The 20,189-nt window shown below is 66.2% G+C and overlaps 3 protein-coding genes across 4 annotated transcripts; 1 reads left to right on the plus strand and 2 right to left on the minus strand.

Moving 5' to 3' along the window:
* Positions 1 to 582: 582 nt before the first annotated feature.
* P3H4 (prolyl 3-hydroxylase family member 4 (inactive)) lies at positions 583 to 4,803 on the minus strand. 2 transcript variants are annotated; one of them, XM_074849820.1, is made up of 8 exons: positions 4,312 to 4,803; positions 2,750 to 2,899; positions 2,339 to 2,510; positions 2,128 to 2,256; positions 1,885 to 2,030; positions 1,718 to 1,801; positions 1,389 to 1,530; positions 583 to 1,298 (listed from the first exon to the last, which is right to left on the minus strand). In XM_074849820.1, exons 1-8 carry the CDS (start codon positions 4,783 to 4,785, stop codon positions 1,285 to 1,287), a joined length of 1,311 nt encoding a protein of 436 aa, XP_074705921.1. In that variant the 5' UTR covers positions 4,786 to 4,803; the 3' UTR covers positions 583 to 1,284. The 2 variants fall into 2 exon arrangements, 1 of the variants encoding a protein (XP_074705921.1); XR_012626312.1 differs by having other exon boundaries at positions 1,389 to 1,801.
* Positions 4,804 to 5,837: 1,034 nt separating this feature from the next.
* FKBP10 (FKBP prolyl isomerase 10) lies at positions 5,838 to 12,816 on the plus strand. Its single transcript, XM_074849818.1, has 10 exons — positions 5,838 to 6,571; positions 8,302 to 8,447; positions 8,759 to 8,948; positions 9,174 to 9,319; positions 9,434 to 9,623; positions 9,929 to 10,074; positions 10,384 to 10,573; positions 10,759 to 10,901; positions 11,056 to 11,219; positions 11,504 to 12,816. Exons 1-10 carry the CDS (start codon positions 6,201 to 6,203, stop codon positions 11,687 to 11,689), a joined length of 1,872 nt encoding a protein of 623 aa, XP_074705919.1. The 5' UTR covers positions 5,838 to 6,200; the 3' UTR covers positions 11,690 to 12,816.
* A 316-nt stretch (positions 12,817 to 13,132) lies between these two features.
* On the minus strand, positions 13,133 to 20,189 carry NT5C3B (5'-nucleotidase, cytosolic IIIB). The gene is made up of 9 exons (XM_074849821.1): positions 19,860 to 20,189; positions 19,215 to 19,313; positions 18,569 to 18,638; positions 18,018 to 18,064; positions 17,471 to 17,556; positions 17,220 to 17,309; positions 16,054 to 16,216; positions 14,837 to 15,037; positions 13,133 to 14,494 (listed from the first exon to the last, which is right to left on the minus strand). The coding sequence occupies exons 1-9, from the start codon at positions 20,172 to 20,174 to the stop codon at positions 14,384 to 14,386; spliced, it is 1,182 nt and encodes a 393-aa protein (XP_074705922.1). The 5' UTR covers positions 20,175 to 20,189; the 3' UTR covers positions 13,133 to 14,383.

The raw sequence follows: 20,189 nt of genomic DNA on the forward strand, positions 1-20,189 counted from the left end.
GGGGCCAACGCCGTGATTCAGCCTCTCGGTTTCAGTCCTCGCAGCCAACTTCCACGGGCAGCCGGAACGCTCCGGCGCAGCAGGGAGGAGCGAGGGCCGCGGCCGCCCGACGCCCCGTGCCCAGGGCAGGCGTGGGCTTGTCAGCAGCAACGGCGGCCCCTGAAACGGGCCCCAAAACGCCCTGACACCGGCGGGAGGGGGGTCGTCCCCCCCTGCCACCCTGAACCAGCATCGGGGGCACAGGCTGCACCCTCTGGACCAGCAGCAGGACAATGCACCCCCCAGGGAGCAGTGTCAGGGTGATGCACCCCCCCAAAACCACCAGCAGCTGATGCACATCGCACCCCAACACCCGTATCAGGGTGAGGCATGCTGCCCCCAGCCACAAGGCGGGGACACACCCCCCAGTGTGGTCGTGGCCCCCAAGCCTCCCCAGCCCCACAAGCCCCCTCAGCCCCCCTGCAGGGTCTCCCCCACTTTATGGGGGCATCCAGCCCCCCAGCCCATCCTCCCGCTCCCACCCGAGCGGCCGGCTCCTGCAGAACACCCCAGCCCCAGGGAGCCCCAAGGTGGAGGCAGCTGTGAAAAGACCGGTCCGGATTTTATTAAAAGTTCAGCACCAGTAAATATAAAAAAAAAAAAAAGCGACTGTGCAAGTCGGGAAGTATTAAATTAACGGAGCTTAAGGCTACAGAGGGCTGGTGTGGGGAAAATTCAAGGCACACGCAGGGCACAGGCGACGCAGCCTCACCAGGCTGCAGCCACGCAGCGGCACGGGGACACCAGCACACCCCGAGCCCCGCGGTAGCCCCGGGCACCCCGAAGGGACCCTGGACTCTGGGGGCTGGCGGGGGGCCGGAGGCACCAGAGCAGGAGCCCCGAGGAGCCCCAGGAGGGGCAGCACCATGCATTGCTCCCGGAGCAGGGGCAGCCCCCCAAAACCCTCGAGACAACATGGGGGTCAATCCTGGCGCACGGTCCACAGGTCCTGGGAGGAGCGGAGGGACACCGGGGACAGGGATGGCCCGGGGGGGGGCTCCTGGGCAGGCAGGGGGGTTCGGCGGTGCCGGTGCTCCACCGAGGGGAATCGGGCTGCGCTCAGGGCAGCAGACGTCCCAATGGCCAAGGCAGCCCTGCCGCTGGGCACCAGGCAGGATCAGCCCTTCCCTGCGAGCCCGTTTCTGCGCGGCGGCTGGCAGGAGCTCGAAGCCCGACGTCCCCGGGATGACGTCACAGGGCCACCGCCGGCCAGCTCTGTCAGGGCCGGGCACCCCTTCGCCTGGCTCATCGCAGGGTCTCTGCAAAATAGGGGGGACTCGGTGGCACCGGGGCGCAGGTGCCAGCCTCCCCCCACCCCGCAGCACGGGCCCCAGCCCCGCATCAGGAACCTTGGTCAGCTTTGTCCCCCTTGGTCTTGGGCTCCTGCCACCACTCTGCGAAGAAGCCCTCCTCGTAGTCGCCTTCGCCCTCGAACTCGCCATCAGAGGGCAGGTCCCGCGCCGCCGGCCCCTCGCCGCCGTCCACCTCCATCTGCAGCGCGGGACGGGCAGGAGGAGGCAGCGGGGCCCCGTCCGCAGCCTCTTCTCCAGGGCTGGTTCAAGGGTCGGACCCCCCCGCCCGAGGAAGGGCCCTGCCCTGGGGTACCCACAGCACCCACCCGCACCACCCAGCACCCCCAAAAGCGCCCGGCTGCACCCACGCCGGGGCCATCGTCTACCTCATCGTCAGCCTGCAGGTACTGCCGGGCGAAGTCCAGCATCTTCTTCTGGGCCGCCGTCCGGTTGTGGTAGCGCACGGCTTCCTGGGCACGGGGAGGGAGCGGGGCCTGCGTCAGCCCCCCCGCTGCCGGCAGAGCCACGGGACCGGGGGGCTGGGGGTCCTCACCGGCCGGGGCTCGAAGTCCTCGTCCTGCAGGCGCCAGCGCTCGCGGTGGAAGCGGTAGTAGACCAGGTTCTGCTGCATCACGGCGTCGCCCGGGTCGAAGAGCATGTAGCTGGAGACGCTGCGCACCGCGTCCCGCACGTCGTTCACTGCCGGGAGCAGCAGCGCCGGGTGATGGGGGGTGACACCCCCGCAGCACCCCGGGGTGCCCCGTGGCCACAGTCCCCCGCTCCCGCCGGCACTCACGCTTGTAGTAGGCAAACTGCAGGTAGTGGTACATGGTGGCCACGAACTTCTCCACGAAGTAGCCGCCCACGTTGGGGGTGAGCTCCGTCTCGCAGTCCACCTTGCACTGCAGCACGCTCACAAAGTGGTCTGGGGGGAGGCATCAGGCGCTGTGACCCATCGCCCCCCCCCCACCCCCAGCCTGCTGGCCCCCGGCCCCCTGCCCGGTCACCTGCGATGGCGGGGTAGAAGTCCTTGAACTCCTGCAGCTCGTAGGCGCCCTCGCAGCCGGCCAGGCAGTCCTCGTAGGCCTTGTAGTACTCAGCCAGCGCCTGCTCCATGTCGGCCGCGCTGCTCCGGAAGTCCCCGTTGTTGTACAGCTTCACCGACCGCACGAATATCGGCTGCCGGGGACCAAGCGGGTGCCGCTCACCTCCCCGCCGGGCGCCGCAGCCCGCCAGCAGCACCCCCCTGCCCTGCTCCCCCCCCCCAGCACGGGCCCCACTGAGATGCTTTTTGGGGGGCAGGAGGGGAGCGACCAGGGCTCAGCGAGGGACAGCCGCTTCCCTCGGGGTTCGGCAGGACCAGGCGCACCCGAGCCCTGGGGAGCCCCTCTTGCACCCCAGCCCCGTCCCCTCCCCACCTCATAGGGCTGAGCCTCCAGGTCGACCAGGTATTCATCCACGTCCAGCATCGTCCGGTAATAGTTCAGGTACTTCAAGGTCATCTCGTGCTTGGGGTTCTTCTGCAGGAAGGTGTGGGCAGCGGACACCGCCTTCTCGATCTTATTTGACTGGGGAGGGAGACAGAGCCGGTGCAGCAGCCCGCTGCGGGGGCAGACGGGGCGGCGCTGCGGCCGCGGGGGGCTCAGCACCCGCAGAGCCCGGGGCTGCGGGGCAGAGGCCGGTCCTGGGGGGGGCACAGCACCAGCCCCGAGCCCAACCATCCACCCGCAGCGATGGACAGACAGGATCTGGGACCATGGACAAATCCAGCCACAGCAACACCCCCCCTGTGCCCGTGGTGGGCGCGGGGACAGCTCGGTCCCTCGTGGACCCCCACATCCAGCCCGGAGCCGTCCCCGCGGGGTGGGTTGGGCCCACGCACCCGCTCTCCTCGGGCACCGGCGCCAGCCCCGGCTCCCCAGCTGCATGAGCTCTCAGGTTGCAACTTCAGGGGAGCGAGACTGGGGGGGTTGAACGAACTGTCCATGAAATGGGTTTTGGCCAGAGCAAGCAGGAGGAAAAGTCATGAAGGATGCGGCCAGGCCGTCCCTCGGCACCGCCAGCGGAGCGGGGCAGCGGCGCTAAGTGCTAAAGCAGGATCCACCAGCAGCTCGGGACCCCGACCAGCACCGGCGCCTGGGGAGGGAGCGTCCCCGGCCAGAGCAGGGTCCCCCCGGGGCAATCGACGCCTTCGAAACCTCCCTCCACGTCTGCACCTGGAGCCGAGCGAGCGCGTCCCCGGACGGAGCATCCAGACACGTGTCCCGCACCAATTGGCGGCACCGGACCCGCCAGCTCGGGCCCCTCGGCCGGGGCAGCCCCGGTGTCCCCCTCCCCAGGTGACGCACTGCCCGGCCACCGGGACCTTGGGGGACCAGGGCAACTCAAGGCGGGGTGGGGGGACACAACCACAGGGGCCCCCAGTCCCGGGGGCGCCCCTCACGTCCTGCCTGATGCATCCCAGATGACGGTGACGTGCCACGGCGCAGGGGCAGGATGGAGGAGCCGGGGGGGGGGGTGCCAGATGGGAAGGGGGGTGCAGGACGGGAAAGCACGTGGCAGCCGGGTGCAGGATAGAGGGGAGCTGGGTTCAGGGGGGGCAGAGAGGGGGGGGGCAGGCTGGCGGTGTAGGATGGGGGCACAGGGTGGGGATGCAGGGTGGGGGGATGAAGGATGGGGGTGTTGAAGAGGAGGTACAGGATGAGGGGTGCAAGATGAGGGGTGCAGGATGGGGGGTGCAGGATGGGGGGGGTGAAGGATGGGGGTGTCCCAGAGGCGGTACAGGACGAGGGGTGCAGGATGAGACACAGGCTGGGGGTGCCCCCGCTGGGGGGGCCGAGTGGAGGGGCGCAGGTAGAGGAGGAGGCGCAGGTTGGAGCGGGGCAGGACGGGGGTACAGGACGCCCCCCACTCCCTCTCCGCCCGCCTCCCCCCCCGCCCCGAGCCACGTTGCGCGGCATTTGCGCGCCCGCCGCCTCACCTTGAAGAGCGCGTAGTGCAGGTACTGGTAGGGCAGGCGGCGCTGGAAGTCGCGCAGCGTTTGCGCGGGGGGGTAGCGCAGCTGGAAGACGGGCAGGTCGCGCTTGCAGGCGCGCAGGCAGCCGGCGCGGCGCAGCAGCCGCCCGAAGAGCTGCAGCTCCCGCTCCCACTCCCACGCCGCGGGGTCCCCCTCCGCGGGGGGCTCCTCCGCGGGGTCCCCCTCCGCGGGCGCGGCGCAGCGGCGGTGGCAGTGCGCTTCGCTGTCGCGCAGCAGGCGGTGGAGGCGCAGACTGGCCTCCAGCTCCCGGGCGCTCTCCGCCCACTGCGCGCCCGCGTACTGCGCCAGCGCCCGCGCGTAGGCGCGTTGCAGCGGCTCCAGCGCGGCCGCGGGGAATCCGCGCACGCTGTACTCCTCGTACTGCGCCGCGCACAGCCCCGCCGCCAGCACCGCCAGCGCCAGCGCCGCGCCGCCCATCCCCGCCGCCGCCGCGCACTGCTCCGCGCAGCGCCGCGCTCCCCTCCGCGCAGGGGGGCGGGCGGCGGGGAAGGGGCGGTGCGCGGCGGGCGCGCAGGGTCTTAGTGCGGGTCTGCGCGGCGGGCGCAGCGCTCGGGGGGGCGGGTGGGAGGGGGTGCGCGGTGCTGCGCGCTGCGGGGAGTCACCCCGAGCCCCCCCCGCGCTCTCAGGATGCGCCCCGGGCCCGGGGGTGCGCTCGGGGATGCGCGTTGCAGAGCGAGGGGTGCTGGGTGCCACCCTGGGGTGCGCTGGGTGCCACCCTGTGCTGTCCCGGGCAGCCGGATGGACCCCCCCAGCCCGGCCAGACCCCCCCAGCCCGGCTGGAACCACAACCAGGCCAGACCCCCCCAGCCCAGCTGGACCCCCCCAGCCTGGCTGGACGCCCCCAGCCCGGCCGTGCCTGGAGCTGCTGGCTGGTGCCAAGCCGGTGGCCACAGGCCCCACGCCGTGCCAGATCCCAGAGCTGCGTCGTGCCAGGCCTCGGCTCGGCCGCGCTGGCCCCAGCCCAAGGCCGAGGCTCTGCTGCCGGCTGGACGGTGGCCCTGGGGGTGTCACAGCGCGGGGCAGGAGCCAGGACGCTGCTGAGGTTGTTAGTGCCCAGCACCTCCCTGCAAACCCGCGGCCGGGGCCGCCGTCGCCCCTAAGGAAGCGCTCGCTTGCCCCAGAGTCAGGCCCTGACCCCACTGTGCCATGGGGAGACCCCCGAGTCCCCCCGAGTGGTGCTGAGGTCGCTCAGCCCCAGCGCGGTGCATTGGGGAGCTGCAGAGCACCCTGAGTCCGGGCTCAGGGACCTGCTGGTGCTTTGCTTGAGCTTTTGCTCTCAGCAGCAAGTGCTGCGCCTCGGAGGAGTTTGGGGTTGGTTGGGGGTCACGTTTCCCACCCGGGACTTGCCCAGGGCTCTCACCGGGGTGCCCGGGTTTGGGGGCGCGGGGATGTGCGGGCAGCACGTACGTGTGCATTTGATGCTGCTCCAAGCTGGAAAAGACTGCCAGAGGGGTAGTTTCACATTTTTAATCATCGTCATTCAGTGAAAGATGTTATTAAAACACTGAATTCTTTGCTTTTGCTCCACTGAACCGCTGCGGCCCGAGCAGCAGCACCCCGGAGCGACGGCACGGGAGGAGGCTGCGGGGGAGCACCGGCAGCGCTAGGACCCGGCGCGAGCGGGGCTGGGATGGGACCTCCAGCTACATAAACTGGCTTCCAAATAGCTCTCTTCAGCTTTTTCCTTCGCAGAAGGAACTGCCCAGAAAAAAAAAAAAAAAAAAAAAAAAGAGAGAGAAAAAAAAAAAGAAACCTTCTTGACGTGGAGCTTTGCCTCTGTGACTTTTCCCGCCCAGCCCCGATGCCGCCGGCTGGGGGGACTTGCCCCGGCGATGCCGTGGGGTGACCGGTGGTGGGAGCGTGGCTGGGGGGGGGCCGAGGCGCCAGGCCCGGGGTACACGTGTACAGAAATTCCAGCTAGGCCGGGGCTGGGCAGGCGGCTGCCGCGCTGGCCCCACCTCTCCGCCTTCCCCCACCGAGCCTTTCCGCCGGCTGCAGCCTCCAGCGCCATGTCCCCCGGCAGCCTCGTCCTCCTCCTCAGCATCCTGGGGGCCCCCGGCCTGGGCGACCCCGGCCCCCTGGAAGACGTGGTGATAGACAGATACTATGTCCCCAAAATCTGCCTGCGGGAAGTCCAGATGGGGGATTTCATTCGCTACCACTACAATGGGACCTTTAAAGATGGCAAAAAGTTTGACTCCAGGTATAGCCCTCGGCTCTTTACCGAATGCATGTGGCCCTGGCCAGCCCTGCGCTGCGGAGGGGCTCCCTGCATGCCTTCCCCCCCCGGCCTGCCTGCGTGTCGCCCCGCCGCACCCCCGAGGGCCAGCAGGCAGCCAGGCGAGGAGCAGGCAGCTGCCTGCTCGGGCCAGCCCCCAGGCCCCGCAGCCTGGACCCCACGGAGGGCGTTTGGCGGGTGCTGGGGGTGAGGACGGGGAGCCTGGGGGGCCCTGCACACGTGTCAGCCCTGGGGCCCCAGCGTGGCCCTGAGCAAACCGCCGAGCGCAGCCCCCCTGCCTCGGGCTGCCTGCCCCTGCCTGCCCCTGCCTGCCCCGTTTCCAGCCCCTGCCCGTGCACCCGTGCTGCTGCCTGGGGTTTGGCAGCAGCCCCCCACCCTCCGGGGAGCCCCCGGTGCCCTGCGGGTGCCCGCGCTGCCCACACGCCCTCAACCCCGGGGTGCTGCGGGGTGCGGGGAAGCCCATCCCAGGCACGGGCAGGATTTGGCCCTAAGTGAGACATTTTACACTCAGAACATGTACTTGCGTGTGCTGCACCGGCAGGGAAAACACTTAAAGCACTTTGAAACGTGGCAGCGGCAAAACCCGTTCATTACCTAAGAGGCTTCACTCTGGCTGGTCTTAGCGCTCCTCGGCCCGTGCACCAATCCTGCTCCGCTCCCGCTGGCTGTAAACCAGCGTTTATGTTGGTGCAGTCCCTGATTTGCACCACCGCGAGCAGGGGGAGGATCAGGGACCCGGTGAAAGGGCAGAAACAAACTGAGCAGTGCTGGGGCTCAGCCCCAGCCCCACGTAGGAACAAAAACTTTCCAGAGGGGCATTTTTCAGAGCCCTGGAAAGCGAAGGGATTCTGCTCCGGTTCAATGTGTCTCCTCTTTCTTGCGAGCATGAATCAAGGAGAAAGTAACGGAGCTGTGGTGCCGCTGCTGCCGCCGCGCACCCCAGCTGCGGTGGGAACCCGGGGACATTCGCTGCTAAAATAATTCCTTGTCCTGACGACTGCAGCGTGCTGCCGGGAGGAAGCATCAGCTGCGCATTGAAGGGGATGAAGGGTTTCGATTTATCTGAAATGGGCCCAGTTGCTTCTTGGAGTATTTTAAGATTTAAAAATAAAAACAAATTTGCAGTTTAAAAATGAGGCCTGGGACGTTTTCTTTCCTCCTCGCTGCATAAAGCTCCAAATGTGCCATAAGCGAAACGATTTGGAAGCAGCAGAAATCCCGGGAGCTGCCGGCCCCCGGCCCAGCGGGCGAGGTCTGGGGAGGGCGTTGATGGGTTCGGTCCCCAGGGAGAGCGTCACCCGCCTCCTTCGCACCCAGAGGGCCCGACCCTCGTTCCCCTGCCCCCAGGGTGCTGGGCGCGCAGGGTCAGACCAGCACCCTGGCTGGTGCCATGGGAGGCAGCTCCACCCCGGGCAGTGCAGGATTGATCCCCCCAGGATCAACGGTTCTGAGCTCTGCCTGCAGCATGGGGACCCGCTGGCTGTGGGGGGTTACCTGCCCCCCTGGGGTGGGGGCAGCCCCGTCCCCCTGCTCTGCCCCTGGGGTGGGCAGCACCGGGGAGCCCCACGCCATCCCTCCGTGCTCGCAGGATCCACCCTGAGCCCTCAGCACTGGCACTGAGCACCCCCAGCACCAGCAGTTCTGGGGGTTTCACCCTGTGCCGCACCACTGACGCCTCTGTCCCTTCGCCCCAGCTACGACCGAGGGGCCACGGTGGCCGGTGTGGTGGGTGTCGGGCGGCTGATCACCGGCATGGACCGGGGGCTGCAGGGCATGTGCGTGAACGAGCGGCGTCACCTCATCGTGCCCCCCCACCTGGGCTACGGCAGCATCGGCGTGGGTAAGGGGCCGCGACACGGCGGGGGGACGGAGGGACCAAACCCCCGGGGCCGGTGTTAGTGGGGACAGAGCCCCAGTGCCCGGCCGGCAGGCGCTGGCGAAGGCGGCTCCATGGCCAGGGCGAGTGGTGCCTAAGCAGGGCTCCCCGGAATGAGGGGTCCTGTCCCCCTCGGGCTCTGCTGCTTCCCGGGGGGCTGGCATATGTGGCCGGCAGCCCCAGGCAGCAGCGGGCTCGGGAGGGCTTCAGGGGACGGAGCCCTCGGCTTGGCTGGTCCCGCCTAAGCTGCTCCGTCCTCGCTGCCGCCCCTTCAGCGGGGCTGATCCCCCCGGATGCCACCTTGTACTTCGACGTCATCATGCTGGACATCTGGAACAAGGACGACAAGCTGCAGATCACCACCCTCTCCAAACCAGAGCGCTGCAACCGCACCGTGGAGAACTCGGACTTCGTGCGGTACCACTACAACGGCACGCTGCTGGACGGGACCCCCTTCGACTCCAGGTACGTGGCAGCGGCGCTGGGACGCGCCCTCGCCTCAGGGCTGGGGGCACCGGGGATGGCAGGGGGACGCTGACACTGGGGCCCGCGCTGCACCCCCGTGCTCTCCCTCCCCGCACCCCGGCAGGGCCGGCGCAGCTCCAGGACCCCCAAACCAGCCTCCTGCGTGGCACTGGGGGAGCTGGTGTGGCCCTGGAACCGTCCCCCCCCCTCATTCCTCCCCACCAGCTACAGCAAGGACAGCACCTACGACACGTACGTGGGCACCGGGTGGCTGATCAAGGGCATGGACCAGGCGCTGCTGGGCATGTGCGCGGGGGAGAAGAGGAGCATCATCATCCCCCCGTTCCTGGCCTACGGGGAGAAGGGCTACGGTGAGTCAGGCACCTCCCTGTCGTGCCCGGTCCCTTCCCTCCCTCACGGCTCCGTGCAGAGCCCCCCACGGTGCCCCAGGACCCTCGTCCGGGCTGACCCATGTCCCCCCCTAGGGACCGTGATCCCACCGCAGGCGTCGCTGGTGTTCAGCGTGCTGCTGGTGGACTTCCACAACCCCCGCGACAGCGTCTCCCTGGAGCACCTGGAGGTGCCGCCGTCCTGCAAGCGCAGGGCTGTGACCGGCGACTTTGTCCGCTACCACTACAACGGGACGCTCATGGACGGGACGGTCTTCGACTCCAGGTGTGGGGAGGGGAGCGGCCGAGGGGGGAGGACCCCCTGATGTCCCCTCCTGCCCCATGCTCAGCAGCCAGCTGCATGGAGAGGCTGGAGAATTGGAGGGAGATGTTGGAGAGGGCGGTAAAGGGCATGAAATAGGCCCAAAGAGACAAGACCTGTTTGCCACATCCCTAGGAACAAGGTTTGGCTCCTGAGGGAGCAGGGCAGAGGCTGGAGAAGGGGTGCGGGTTGGGGTGCAGGGGTTGGGGAGGGGGTTTCTTGGGCCAGGCTCTCTTGCATGACGGCACTGGGGGCTTCTCTCGCTGCAGCTACTCCCGCAATCACACCTACAACACCTACATCGGGAAGGGCTACATCATCCCCGGCATGGACCAGGCCCTGCAAGGGGTCTGCATGGGAGAGCGGCGGCGGGTGCTCATCCCCCCACACCTGGCCTACGGGGAGAACGGGGCAGGTAAAGGGCAGCCCCGGGGTCTGGTGTGACCACACGGCACGGCCCGGGGCTGCGGCATCCCCCCTCTGGCCTGGCGTGCTGGATCTGACATTGGGAAAGTGCTGGCCAAGCAGGGCCAGCTCCTCACCCCGGGGGTCACCACCATCCCCAAGGCTCCGGGCGTTGCGGGGGGTGTCGTGGGCAGGGGTATGGCCGATGCCAACATGTGCAGAGCCAGGGCTCCGCGGGCGGACTGTGGGAAGAAGCAGGGAAAGGCTTCACCAGCCCCGCGGCGCGCCGGCAGCAGCTCTCCTCATCCTCCTCTTCCAGGGGACAAAATTCCTGGCTCGGCCGTGCTCATCTTTGACGTCCACATCATCGACTTCCACAACCCCGCGGACCCGGTGGAGATCGAGACCGTGTTCCGGCCCGAGGGCTGCAACGTCACCACCCGCGACAGAGACTTTGTCCGCTACCACTACAACTGCTCCTTGCTGGACGGCACCAAGCTCTTCTCCTCGTGCGTGCTGCCTGCGGGCTGCCCCCCCCCCCCCCCACCTTCCCTTCCCAGGGCCACATCCTGGCAGGCGCTGAGCCGGGGGTGGGCGGGCACCGCAGCAGGGCTGGGAGCGGATGGAGGGCGCAGGATTTCGGGGCACAGCCCGAGGGGTTCTCTCAGCTCCGTGGTCTTTGTGTCTCCTGCAGCCACGACTACGAGAAGCCCCAGGAGGTGACTCTGGGGGCCAACAAGGTGATCGAGGGCCTGAACAGTGGCCTCCTCAACATGTGTGCAGGGGAGAGGCGGGTGCTCATCATCCCCCCCCACCTGGGCCATGGCGAGAGCGGAGGTAGGGGAGCGGCGTGCGGCTGCCCACGTGGTGCAAACAGGGGGCTCTGCCTTGCTGAACCCCCTCACCCCCCCTCACCCTGAGGTTTTGCCCATCAGGGCCAGCGCTTTGCTGAGCTCCCCCACGATGCAGCAGCTTTCCCTTGGTTTTTCAGCGCGGGGGGTGCCAGGCAGCGCCGTGCTGCGCTTCGAGGTGGAGCTGATCTCCATGGAGGAGGGGGTTCCCGAGGGCTACCTCTTCATCTGGCACGGGGAGCCGCCAGCGGGCCTCTACGAGCAGATGGACCTGAACAAGGATGGGGAGATCCCCCCCGAGGAGGTGAGCGAGGGCCCCCAGCGCCGCCAGACCGCAGGCTCGGGGCGTGCAGGAGGCAACAGGGGCGCAGGGGACCCCAGCCCGGGCACTGGGGAGCCTGAAGGGCTGCGCAGGAGAAACCCCCCAGCCCGGAGCATCGCAGGCAGGGCTGCGGCCGGGCAGGGACACCGAGGGCAGCCCGTGTCCTTGTCCCTGCCCCGTTCTCGGTGCGGGCCGTGCCGCTCCCCGCCGTGCCCGGTGCCAGCTGCGCAGAGCAAAGCTGCATCTCTGCCCTCTCCCCGCTGCAGTTCTCCACCTTCATCAAGACCCAGGTGGCGGAAGGGAAAGGCCGCCTCATGCCCAGCTCCGACCCGGAGAAAGTCATCGCCGACATGTTCAGGAACCAGGACCGCAACCAGGACGGGAAGATCACCGCCGAGGAGCTGAAGCTGAAGTCGGACGAGGACCAGGAGAAGATCCACGAGGAGCTCTGAGGAGCGGCCGCCGCTCTCCGCTGGAGACAGGACTCGTCCTGGCCGTGCCATGGCCGCTCTCCCCCACCAGCTGCCCTGGGAACCTGCCCCTGCCCCCCCCCAGCCCTATGGGGGGGCATATTTTGATTTTTTTTCCCCCTATTACTTAACTGAGGGTTTTTTGATGTGTTCCTCCTGGGCAGGAAAACTCACCAACCCCCAGCTAATAAACCCAGGCAAGAAGGTGGGAAACACCCACATTCTTGGGAGCCTCGATCCCCCCCAGGGACGGCAGCACCCACGTTTCCACGCGCCGCCCGTCCCCTCGCGCGCCCCGGCTCTGCAGATGATCCCTCTGCCGTGGAGCGGGGCCGGGGGCGCCAGGGCCAGACCCCGCGCTCAGCTCCTGCGAGGGGCCGGGGCAGCCCCTTCGGCCTCAGCCAGCGACTGCACGTCCCGCTCCGGCCTCCTCGCCTGCCCGTGCTGGGGCTGCAGGCGGGGGGGCTCCCCCTCCACTTCTGCTGCAGCATTTTGTAGTTTAGGGTTGGGTTTGGTTTCTTTTTTTATATACATGTATAAAATTCTTTAAATGAGAGGAGAAATGGAGAAACCTTCCATGCCGGTCCCTGCTGCTGGCACAGCCCCTGCTCCCCGCTGCCATCCTCCCCGGGACAAGAGGCTGGAGGGGGCTCTGGTTCCCAGGGCAAAACCCTGACACCCCTCAGGCATCTGCCGTCCCAGAAAGCCTGCCCCCCCCCCCCCCGCCCCCCGCCCCGAGGCAGCGGGGATGGGACCTGGCAAACCCCTTGTCAGCCGGGAGAAGGAAAACAGAAAACCTCTCCCACCCAGGCCCTCAGGGAGCAGCATCGTCCCCATCCGCATCCTCCCGCCCCTGCAGCGACAGCCCTCAGTTGATTAAAAAAAATCAGCCCAGTTTTATTTTGATGCAGCTACTTAACTCGGCGCTCTCAGGTTTGCCAGTTGTGACCAGCTCGGCTCCATCGCCTCCCGCCAGCTCCAAAAGCTTCTGCGTAGTTTGTCTTGCAGAGACGAAAGAAACGCGAGAACGGTGCAAAGGTCCCAGCGAACCCCTCCAACGCCGACTCCGACCTTGCACCAAATAAATAATTTCTACTGGTTTCCAAGGAGTTTGCCTCCGTGTCAGGTTACTTCACCATGAAACATTCCGGCGTGTCCGGGCAGCGGCGCAGACAAGGCTCGCCAAGCCCGGCGGCGCGGGGCCCAGGGGGATCGGGGGCTCCAGCACCGCCTGGGTTGGGCTGGAGGGAGAGACCCCAAAACCCCGCTCCCAGGCCCCCCCAGCAGAGACGGGTCGTGCTTCAGCTCCAGCGCCGAGCGCCCGGGGCCGAGCTGGAGCTGGGGAGCGGGGCTCAGCTGCCGGCGTCAGCCCCGGGAGGAGGGCGGCTCCTCAGAGCCGGGTACAAACCACCCGCTTTGCCCAGCTTTAGCCAACGTTTTTATTTCAACAAGGAGCAGGGAGCCCCCACTTTCAGAAGTCACATTGACTCATCCATCACGTGGAGGGCAGCGAGGGCTGAACGCGGAGCAGCCCGGAGCTCACCGCCGCGTCCAAAGGTGGCAGGGCAGCGGCTGCCGACCTGTGCTGGGCCACCGGGCAACAATAACGGCCCCGAGGAGCCACGTCAGGGCTCACCCTGCACCAGCCCGGGCTGCTGCCGCCACCGGAGCAGGGAGGGGGAAGCAGAGTCCCACGTAAGGGGCTGAGTCTGCCCCGTGCTGAGTCAGGGCCGTCACGGCGTTCCTCCTTACGTTACCAGAGGTTACACAGGAATGTGAACTAAGCCCAGGATCAGCCCAGCGGTTTAAGACAGAAGCACGGTTAGCTAAAATATTCCTTAAAAACCAAAGTGCTGCCGTTGGCTTCTCCTCCCCCGTCCACACCCACGGGCTGCAAACACGCCGCTCCCAGCACCCAGCCCGCTGCCACCCAAACGCCCCAGCCCAGCCCTCGGCGGACAAATGGACTTCGTGCTCCGTGCAGCAGCGTCAGACGAGCTCCACGGGCCTGCAGGGACGACTGGAAAAGCCGTTTTTACAGCAAAAGCTGTGACGGAGCAAAAGGGACGGCAGGGCTGGGGCCCGGGGGCCAGGGCGCCGCAGGGCTGCTGCGGGGGACGCGGGGCTGGGAGATGCCAGCCCGTCCCTGGGTGGCACCACCAGAGCTCAGCCTGGGCACTCTGAAGCCCACAAAACAGGACAAGAGAGAGACTTGTTTTCTTAGACAGGAACACAGTAAAACTAAAACTAAAACTTCCATCTAAACCAGGTCTGTCCTCAAGCCACAGCAAACGATCTCCATTTCTGCGCTCGGCTGCTGAAGCACAGAACATGAAATGGTTTGTTGTGGCTTCAGGCGCTGGCTGGGATGGAGACTGAGCAGGAGGATGGAGACCGAGGGGGATGAGACCGAGCGGGAAGCAGAAGAGCTGGGCACAGGTGGGATAAGGGGAGGGGAGAAGCCTCCTCTGCCTCAGCCCTCCTGCTCCAGGGCTGACCGAAGCGGGTTAGTGGGGTCGGGGTGTCACAGCACACGAGAGCCGGGGCAGGGAGCCCGCCCAGCGTCAGGATGGAGCCCAGCAGGTGCCGGGAGATCCGCTCCAGCTTTGTCAAGGGAAGGACGGGCGCTGCCCGGGGCCGGGCTGAGGGGCTGGAGCTGGGACGCGCCTTCCCAGCTCACGTCTTGATAAGGATGTACCGGAGAATCCCATTGACCACATCCAGCGTCTCGTCGCTCTCCAGCACGATGTCGTAGGCATCCAGGTACTTCCCCCTCCGCTCTTCCACCTGCAGCACGGGACGGGGTGGAGAGGAGAAGGCCCCAGAAAGAGGAGAGGGTGGAGAGGGCGCCAGAGAGAGGAGAGGACTGTAAACACCAGCAGCCGAGAATGATGCTGCTGCACCCACAGTCCTTGCACCTCTCGATGCTACTGAAAAAAGGGTCAGTAACCACCCTGACAACGCCCCAGCGCCCCCTGACACCCCCCGGCTCCCTCCGCACACCCCACGGGAGCTCCTATGAATCTCTTGTGCCCCCCAAATCACTTGGGCGGCCGCCTGCCCCTCTGTGCTGCCCCCGAGGCTTCCCAGCGCTGGCAGGGGAGCAGGACGGCTGCTTCTCACACCCACCTTGTCATTGAGAAAGCCAATCTTGAGGATGTTCTCCACGCTGGGAACGCCGTCTGCCATGGTCAGATCACCCATGGAGTCCCCCAGCAGGATGATGCTCGTCCTAGTGCTCAGCTGCTGGAAATACTCCGTACCCTGCAGGACGCTGTTGTTCTTGTTGTAGGTGTGGATGAGAGGTCCCTTGAAACGCCTGAGGACTCCCTGTGCAAACAGGACAGACAAACCGATCCCGTGGCAAACCCTCCACTGCGCCGCAGCCTCAGGACCCTTTCTGGAATGGGCAAACAGGGGGGAATGCTCACAGGGCCCCAGCTCTCATCTCAGAGACACCCCCAAGGAGTCTGGAAACCCAGCAGCCACAAAACACCTGGAGAGAGTCCCCAGGAGTCCCCTTTTGCGGGGCAAGCCCTTCCCAGATGGTGAGAACAAACCCCAAAGATCCTGGAGACCTCAGCCGGGGCTCTGCGCTGCCCTGGAGCTGGTCAGGGGCCACGGAAAGCCGCAGTCGGGGGAGCCGCAGGGCAGAGCAGAGCCCTTGCAGAAGGCAGGACTGTCACGCTGTCCCACGCTCCCCCCAGGACTGCCTGTCCCGACACACCACCCGTGGGAACAGAGAGCTTCATTGTAAGAGACGTGCAACTGTCTAATGTGCGTTGGGACTTTTCAGGCTTTAGTACATCAACAAAAGCCTTCCAAGCCGCTCCAGAGGACATCTGGCCTTCCCATGGGAGAGCCCTCTGTGGTCAGTTAACCCCGTCCTCACCCTGCCCCAGGACGGAGCGCACGGCGCTGGACACGGAGACGACAGCGCCCTTTCTGCCACCAAAAAGCAAGTTTGAAAGGGGAAGAGTCCCTGAGATGGCGAGCAGATGCTCGGCTGTTCCCGCGCTCTGCCTGCCCACCTCGTCTGTCCTCCGCTCACTCTCACTGCTGCTCCAGCCCGGGTGAGGACAGGGAACCGCTAACGCCCCAGTGCTGCTGCTCAGGGGGCTGCAGGTTGCAATCCCTGAAGGCAACTGGGGGGAGGCCACGACCAGCCTCCAGAGCCCTCTGTGACCCAGCAAGGCGTCAGCTCCAGCTCCAGGGATCAAATACTTAGAAACATTAACAGGCGGATTTTAACCCAGCGGTGTCTCAGATGCGTTGCAGCCCCCAGTTCCAGTCAAACAACTCTCCCCTCCGCCAGCTCACCACACGCACGTGCCGCGGAAACTCACGTTATCATCGAAGTCCATGTAGTTGGACACCACGTTGACGTTGGAGTAGAAGACGTTGGCCTGGCGGATAATCTCTTCGAGGATGTCACCGACGCCGGCAGAGAAGATGAACAGGGGGACGTTGTACTTGTGCAGCTGATCAAACATCTCATTGAATCCATCCCTAGAGCAGACGTGCCCATTACACAGCATTGTACCACCACCTCCCAGCTCGCAGCGCGGTGCCGGGCGGAGGCTCTCGCGTTTCTGGCCAGGCCGCCCCAAACAGGCGCGAGCTCTGCAAAGAGCACGAGCGTTTTGTGGCACCAGCGTTTCCGTGGCGCTCTCTGTGTGAGCACAGGGGGTGCAGCAGAACCCCAGACCCCTCCTGGGAGCAGCGACCCAGCAGGGAGCTGCACGGGACCATGCAGCACACAAACAATTCGCGCAGCATCTCCCGGTCGCATCCAGCTTCTCCCGGGGCACAAGGTGCAGCGTGTGCTGAGTGCGGGGGCTGCCAGCCCCCCCCAGAAACCCTTCTCAGAGACGTGCAGCAGGTCGGGCTGGTTGTGAGGACGATCAGACAAATTGTGTTTCACTCTCAGTCTGCCAGGACACAATTTCTGTGCAGAAGGGGAACCTGGGCTCATGAAAACCCGGACGTATGGTACCATCTCCTCTCTGACACCGGCAGCTCGTTCAAACCAAGGCTCCCTGAGCCAGTTTTAGGCCCATCGCTGCCTAGGCCAGCTTTAACAGCAAGTTTTAGCCCAACGTTTTTGTGCTGTGGATGAAATTTGATGCTGAGCCAAGGGCCTGGATAAGGCCCAGCAGTTACAGCACATGGAGAGAACAATCTCTCCTGGAAGAGGGGAGCTGCGTGCTGCCCCCCGGCCCTGCCCTGCGAAGAGGGAGCTCTGCCCGTCGCCCGTCCCCTCGGCTGCTCCTGGCCAAGAGGCGACAGAAGCGGTTTCTGAGCAGGAAGGAGCCAGCTGTGATGGGAGCAGCCGGCAGCCAGGGAGCGAGCTCAGGCCGCGGCTCGTGGCGCTGACCTTTGGCTCTTCCATGATTCGAGCTCGGCCCCAGGAAGGGAGATTTGCATCTGCCGCGCTGTGGAGACTGCGCACGGAGCAGGGTGAAAGCAGAGACCTGACCTGCACGGCAGCAGCCGAACCCCGAGCCCGTACCTCAGCATCACCTCCGACTCTCTGACGATCTGGGCTATGTCACCCTTCTGGATCTTCTGCTGCGAGAGCAGCTCGTGGGCCCGGGTCCACCTAGGGAGAGGCAGCAGAGTGAGCTTCGGGGGCAGCAACCTTAAGGCAGTCAGAAAAATAACAACTAAAACTTCCCGGTATTGCCGCCAGGCCTAGAGACAGTTCAAGCCTCTGTCTTGGAGTCCAGGACAAGGTCAAGCTCATCCCCTACAAGCACTCACCACTCCACCATGAGGGGACGTTTCTCTTCCAGGGTCCGGTTGGGATCGATTTCAATGGGGTAGTAATGGTGCAGCAGATCCTTCAGCTGGAGCGTCGTACCGATGGAAAAAGAACAGAGTGAGCATCACTTCTAACGAGACCGTAAACAACAACAAAAAAGCGTTTCTAAATTCCTCCAAAGCATCACACTTCCTAAGGAAAAACACAACCCAAACCCTTTCACTGAGCAACTTCACTCTGAGCAGCTCTGGGGATCTCGGAAGCGTTAAACCCCCCCGGCAGCCCGGTGGCTCCCACCCTGCTTCAAATACTGCGCGTGCGGATGCGCCCCCCCCTTCCTCCCCTTATCTGACTGACAATGCCCACAGCTGAGCGTGCAAATTAAATTTCCCTTTTTAACTTCTCCTTCCATCACAGCCTGGACACTCGCCCCGCTCTGTCCTGGCAGCGTGGGGAGCTGTCACACGAGCCAGCACAACTCCTGGCCATGGCTGACAGGGACGAAACACGGCACCAAGCAGCAGCGCCCGGCAAACCAGCACCCACCTTCTTCTTGCCATCCTCGCTGATAACACGGCTGTTATCGAGGATATCTGTAAAGACAGCAAAACGCCAGCGTTGTAGCCCAGAAACAGAAAAAGGCTTCCCAAAGGCAGCTCTGCTGCGGCTCCAGCGCCAGCTCTTCCCGAAAACGAGCCGTGTGTGGCACGCTGACCCCAGCACGGGCTCGCCGCGGGGTCCCAGCGCAGCGGCTCCCACTGCCAACCCGCAGCACGCTCTGGTCATCGGGCTCAGCTGGGGGAGAGCAGCCTCAGCGCCAGCAAGCTGCGGGGTGCAGGTGTCCCAAGGAGGAGCAGCAAGGCCAGGAGAAGGCCAGGAGAAGGCCAGGAGAAGGCTTCTGCAGCGGGCTGTGGGCTGCCCGGGGACCAGCAGCCGCGGCTGCAAGTGGCCTGGAGCTGCACCGAGAGGGAAGACGATGGAGAGGTCAGGCTGGGCAAAGGGGGGAGGCAGAGGATAAGAGGAGCCCCAGGGACTGAGAACACAAACACGGAACACAAACAGAATTAGCAACAGTAAAAACAACGGCTTCAACTCACTGTGCGAAGTGGGGCAGCGTCTGCCATTGCACCCAAACCTGCTCAGCGTCATGTCGAAGTCAGAAATGACCTGGGAGGCGAGAGAAGAGCAGATCTGCCCGTGAGCCAGCGCTCTCTGCCTTTGCCAGAGCTGGCCAGGGGTGCTGCCGCCCGCGGGGGGGCAAACCCGGCACCGGCACGGCTCAGCTGAGGGTGCCGACCCGCAGCGGGGCCCAGCAGCGACCAGGGTTGAGGCTGCTGCCAGCCGTGAAGCAGATGTCCTCGGCTGAGAGGGCCAGAACCCCTCCCACTCTTATCAGCACCAAATGGCTTAATCCTGCTGACTTATTGCCATGGGTGGAGGGGGGTGTCTGGGGGCTGGCTCATATTTATAGCTTGCATAACAGGGAAGAAAAAGGCCCATTTGGGAAGAGCCACCAGCCTGGGCCTCAACAGGAAAAATAGCCCGGTCCCCCCTCTCGCCTGGGGCTTCTCCCCCCTCTCGCCTGGGGCTTCTCCCTCTGCGGCTGCAAAACGTGCAGAAGGAGCTGCCCTGCCCGTGGGTCGGGAGCAGCCAGGCCACGGCCGGGGAGGCCGAGGAAGGGGGGTGCAGCTGAGGACAAGGACCGAGCGCCCCACCCCAGCCAGAGCCAAACTGGGCCGGTACCTGCAGCTTGTTCATCCCCTGCTCCTTGATGGCGCGGATGATCCCCAGCACCCGCTCCGGCTGCTGGATGCGGACCGTGGCTTTCTCCAGCTCCGGCACCTGCGGGCAGAGACCCCCGGTCCAGTGACACCCCCCCGTCCAGTGACACACCCCATCCAGTGACACCCCCCCCGTCCAGTGACACCCCCCCCGTCCAGTGACACCCCCCCTGTCCAGTGACACCCCCCCGATCGCACGCAGCTCCTGGGGGGCCGATGCCGTCCAGCCCCCCCCGTGCTCCCTGTCGCGGCCGTGTTGCTCATCTCCCCCCAGCCCAGGGCCACGCTCCCGAGCCCTGCTCCCCCCCAGGGACCCTCCTACCCGCAGCCCTGCTCCCCCCAAGGACCCTGCTCCCCCCCAGCCCTGTTCCCCCTCCGGGGACGCTGCTCCCCCCCAGCCCTTTGCCCCCCACCGCCCGCTGCTTCCCCAGCCCGGGCTCCCGCGACGCCCCTCCGCCGCCCGGCCTCGGCTCCCCGCAGCCCCCGGCTCCCCGCAGCCCCCGGCTCCTCGCAGCCCCCGGCTCCTCGCAGCCCCCGGCCCCCCGCAGACCCCAGCCCCGCAGCCCCCGGCCCCCCGCAGCCCCCGGCCCCGCAGCCCCGCTCTCACCATCGCTCCGCTCCGCGCCGGGCCGGGCCGAGCCGCGCCGGGGCCGCGCAGCCGCGGGGAGGAGCCGCCGTGGGGGCGGTGCCGGGGCCGGAGCGGGGCCGGGGGGTGCCCGGGGGGTGCCCGGGGCCGGAGCAGAGGTGCCCGGGGGCGCCCGGGGGGTGCCGAGGGGTGCCCGGGGCTGCGCCTCCGCCCCGCGCCCGAAGCGGCTCCGGCCGGTACCGGCAGTTGCGTTTCTCCGCAACACGCTCCGAGCCAGGAAGGCGAAAGAGAAAGAAGAGATAAAGATGAAAAAAAAACCAAACCACAGAAGTACATGGCAAGGGCGGTCTT

Source organism: Strix aluco, chromosome 24, assembly GCF_031877795.1.
Source record: "Strix aluco isolate bStrAlu1 chromosome 24, bStrAlu1.hap1, whole genome shotgun sequence".
Lineage (NCBI taxonomy): Eukaryota > Metazoa > Chordata > Aves > Strigiformes > Strigidae > Strix > Strix aluco.

Coding starts and splice junctions, on each gene's coding strand:
- P3H4 (XM_074849820.1), bottom strand. CDS start 4,785: ATGGGCGGCGCGGCGCTGGCGCTGGCGGTGCTGGCGGCGGGGCTGTGC. Junction 2,511..2,749: donor TGGAGGCTCAGCCCTATGAG/GTGGGGAGGGGA, acceptor GGTCCCCGGCAG/CCGATATTCGTGCGGTCGGT. Junction 1,531..1,717: donor ACCTGCAGGCTGACGATGAG/GTAGACGATGGC, acceptor CCCGCGCTGCAG/ATGGAGGTGGACGGCGGCGA.
- FKBP10 (XM_074849818.1), top strand. CDS start 6,201: ATGCCGTGGGGTGACCGGTGGTGGGAGCGTGGCTGGGGGGGGGCCGAG. Junction 8,448..8,758: donor CTACGGCAGCATCGGCGTGG/GTAAGGGGCCGC, acceptor CCGCCCCTTCAG/CGGGGCTGATCCCCCCGGAT. Junction 9,320..9,433: donor CTACGGGGAGAAGGGCTACG/GTGAGTCAGGCA, acceptor GTCCCCCCCTAG/GGACCGTGATCCCACCGCAG.
- NT5C3B (XM_074849821.1), bottom strand. CDS start 20,174: ATGTACTTCTGTGGTTTGGTTTTTTTTTCATCTTTATCTCTTCTTTCT. Junction 19,314..19,859: donor CGGCGCGGAGCGGAGCGATG/GTGAGAGCGGGG, acceptor CTCTGCCCGCAG/GTGCCGGAGCTGGAGAAAGC. Junction 18,639..19,214: donor AGGGGATGAACAAGCTGCAG/GTACCGGCCCAG, acceptor CTCGCCTCCCAG/GTCATTTCTGACTTCGACAT.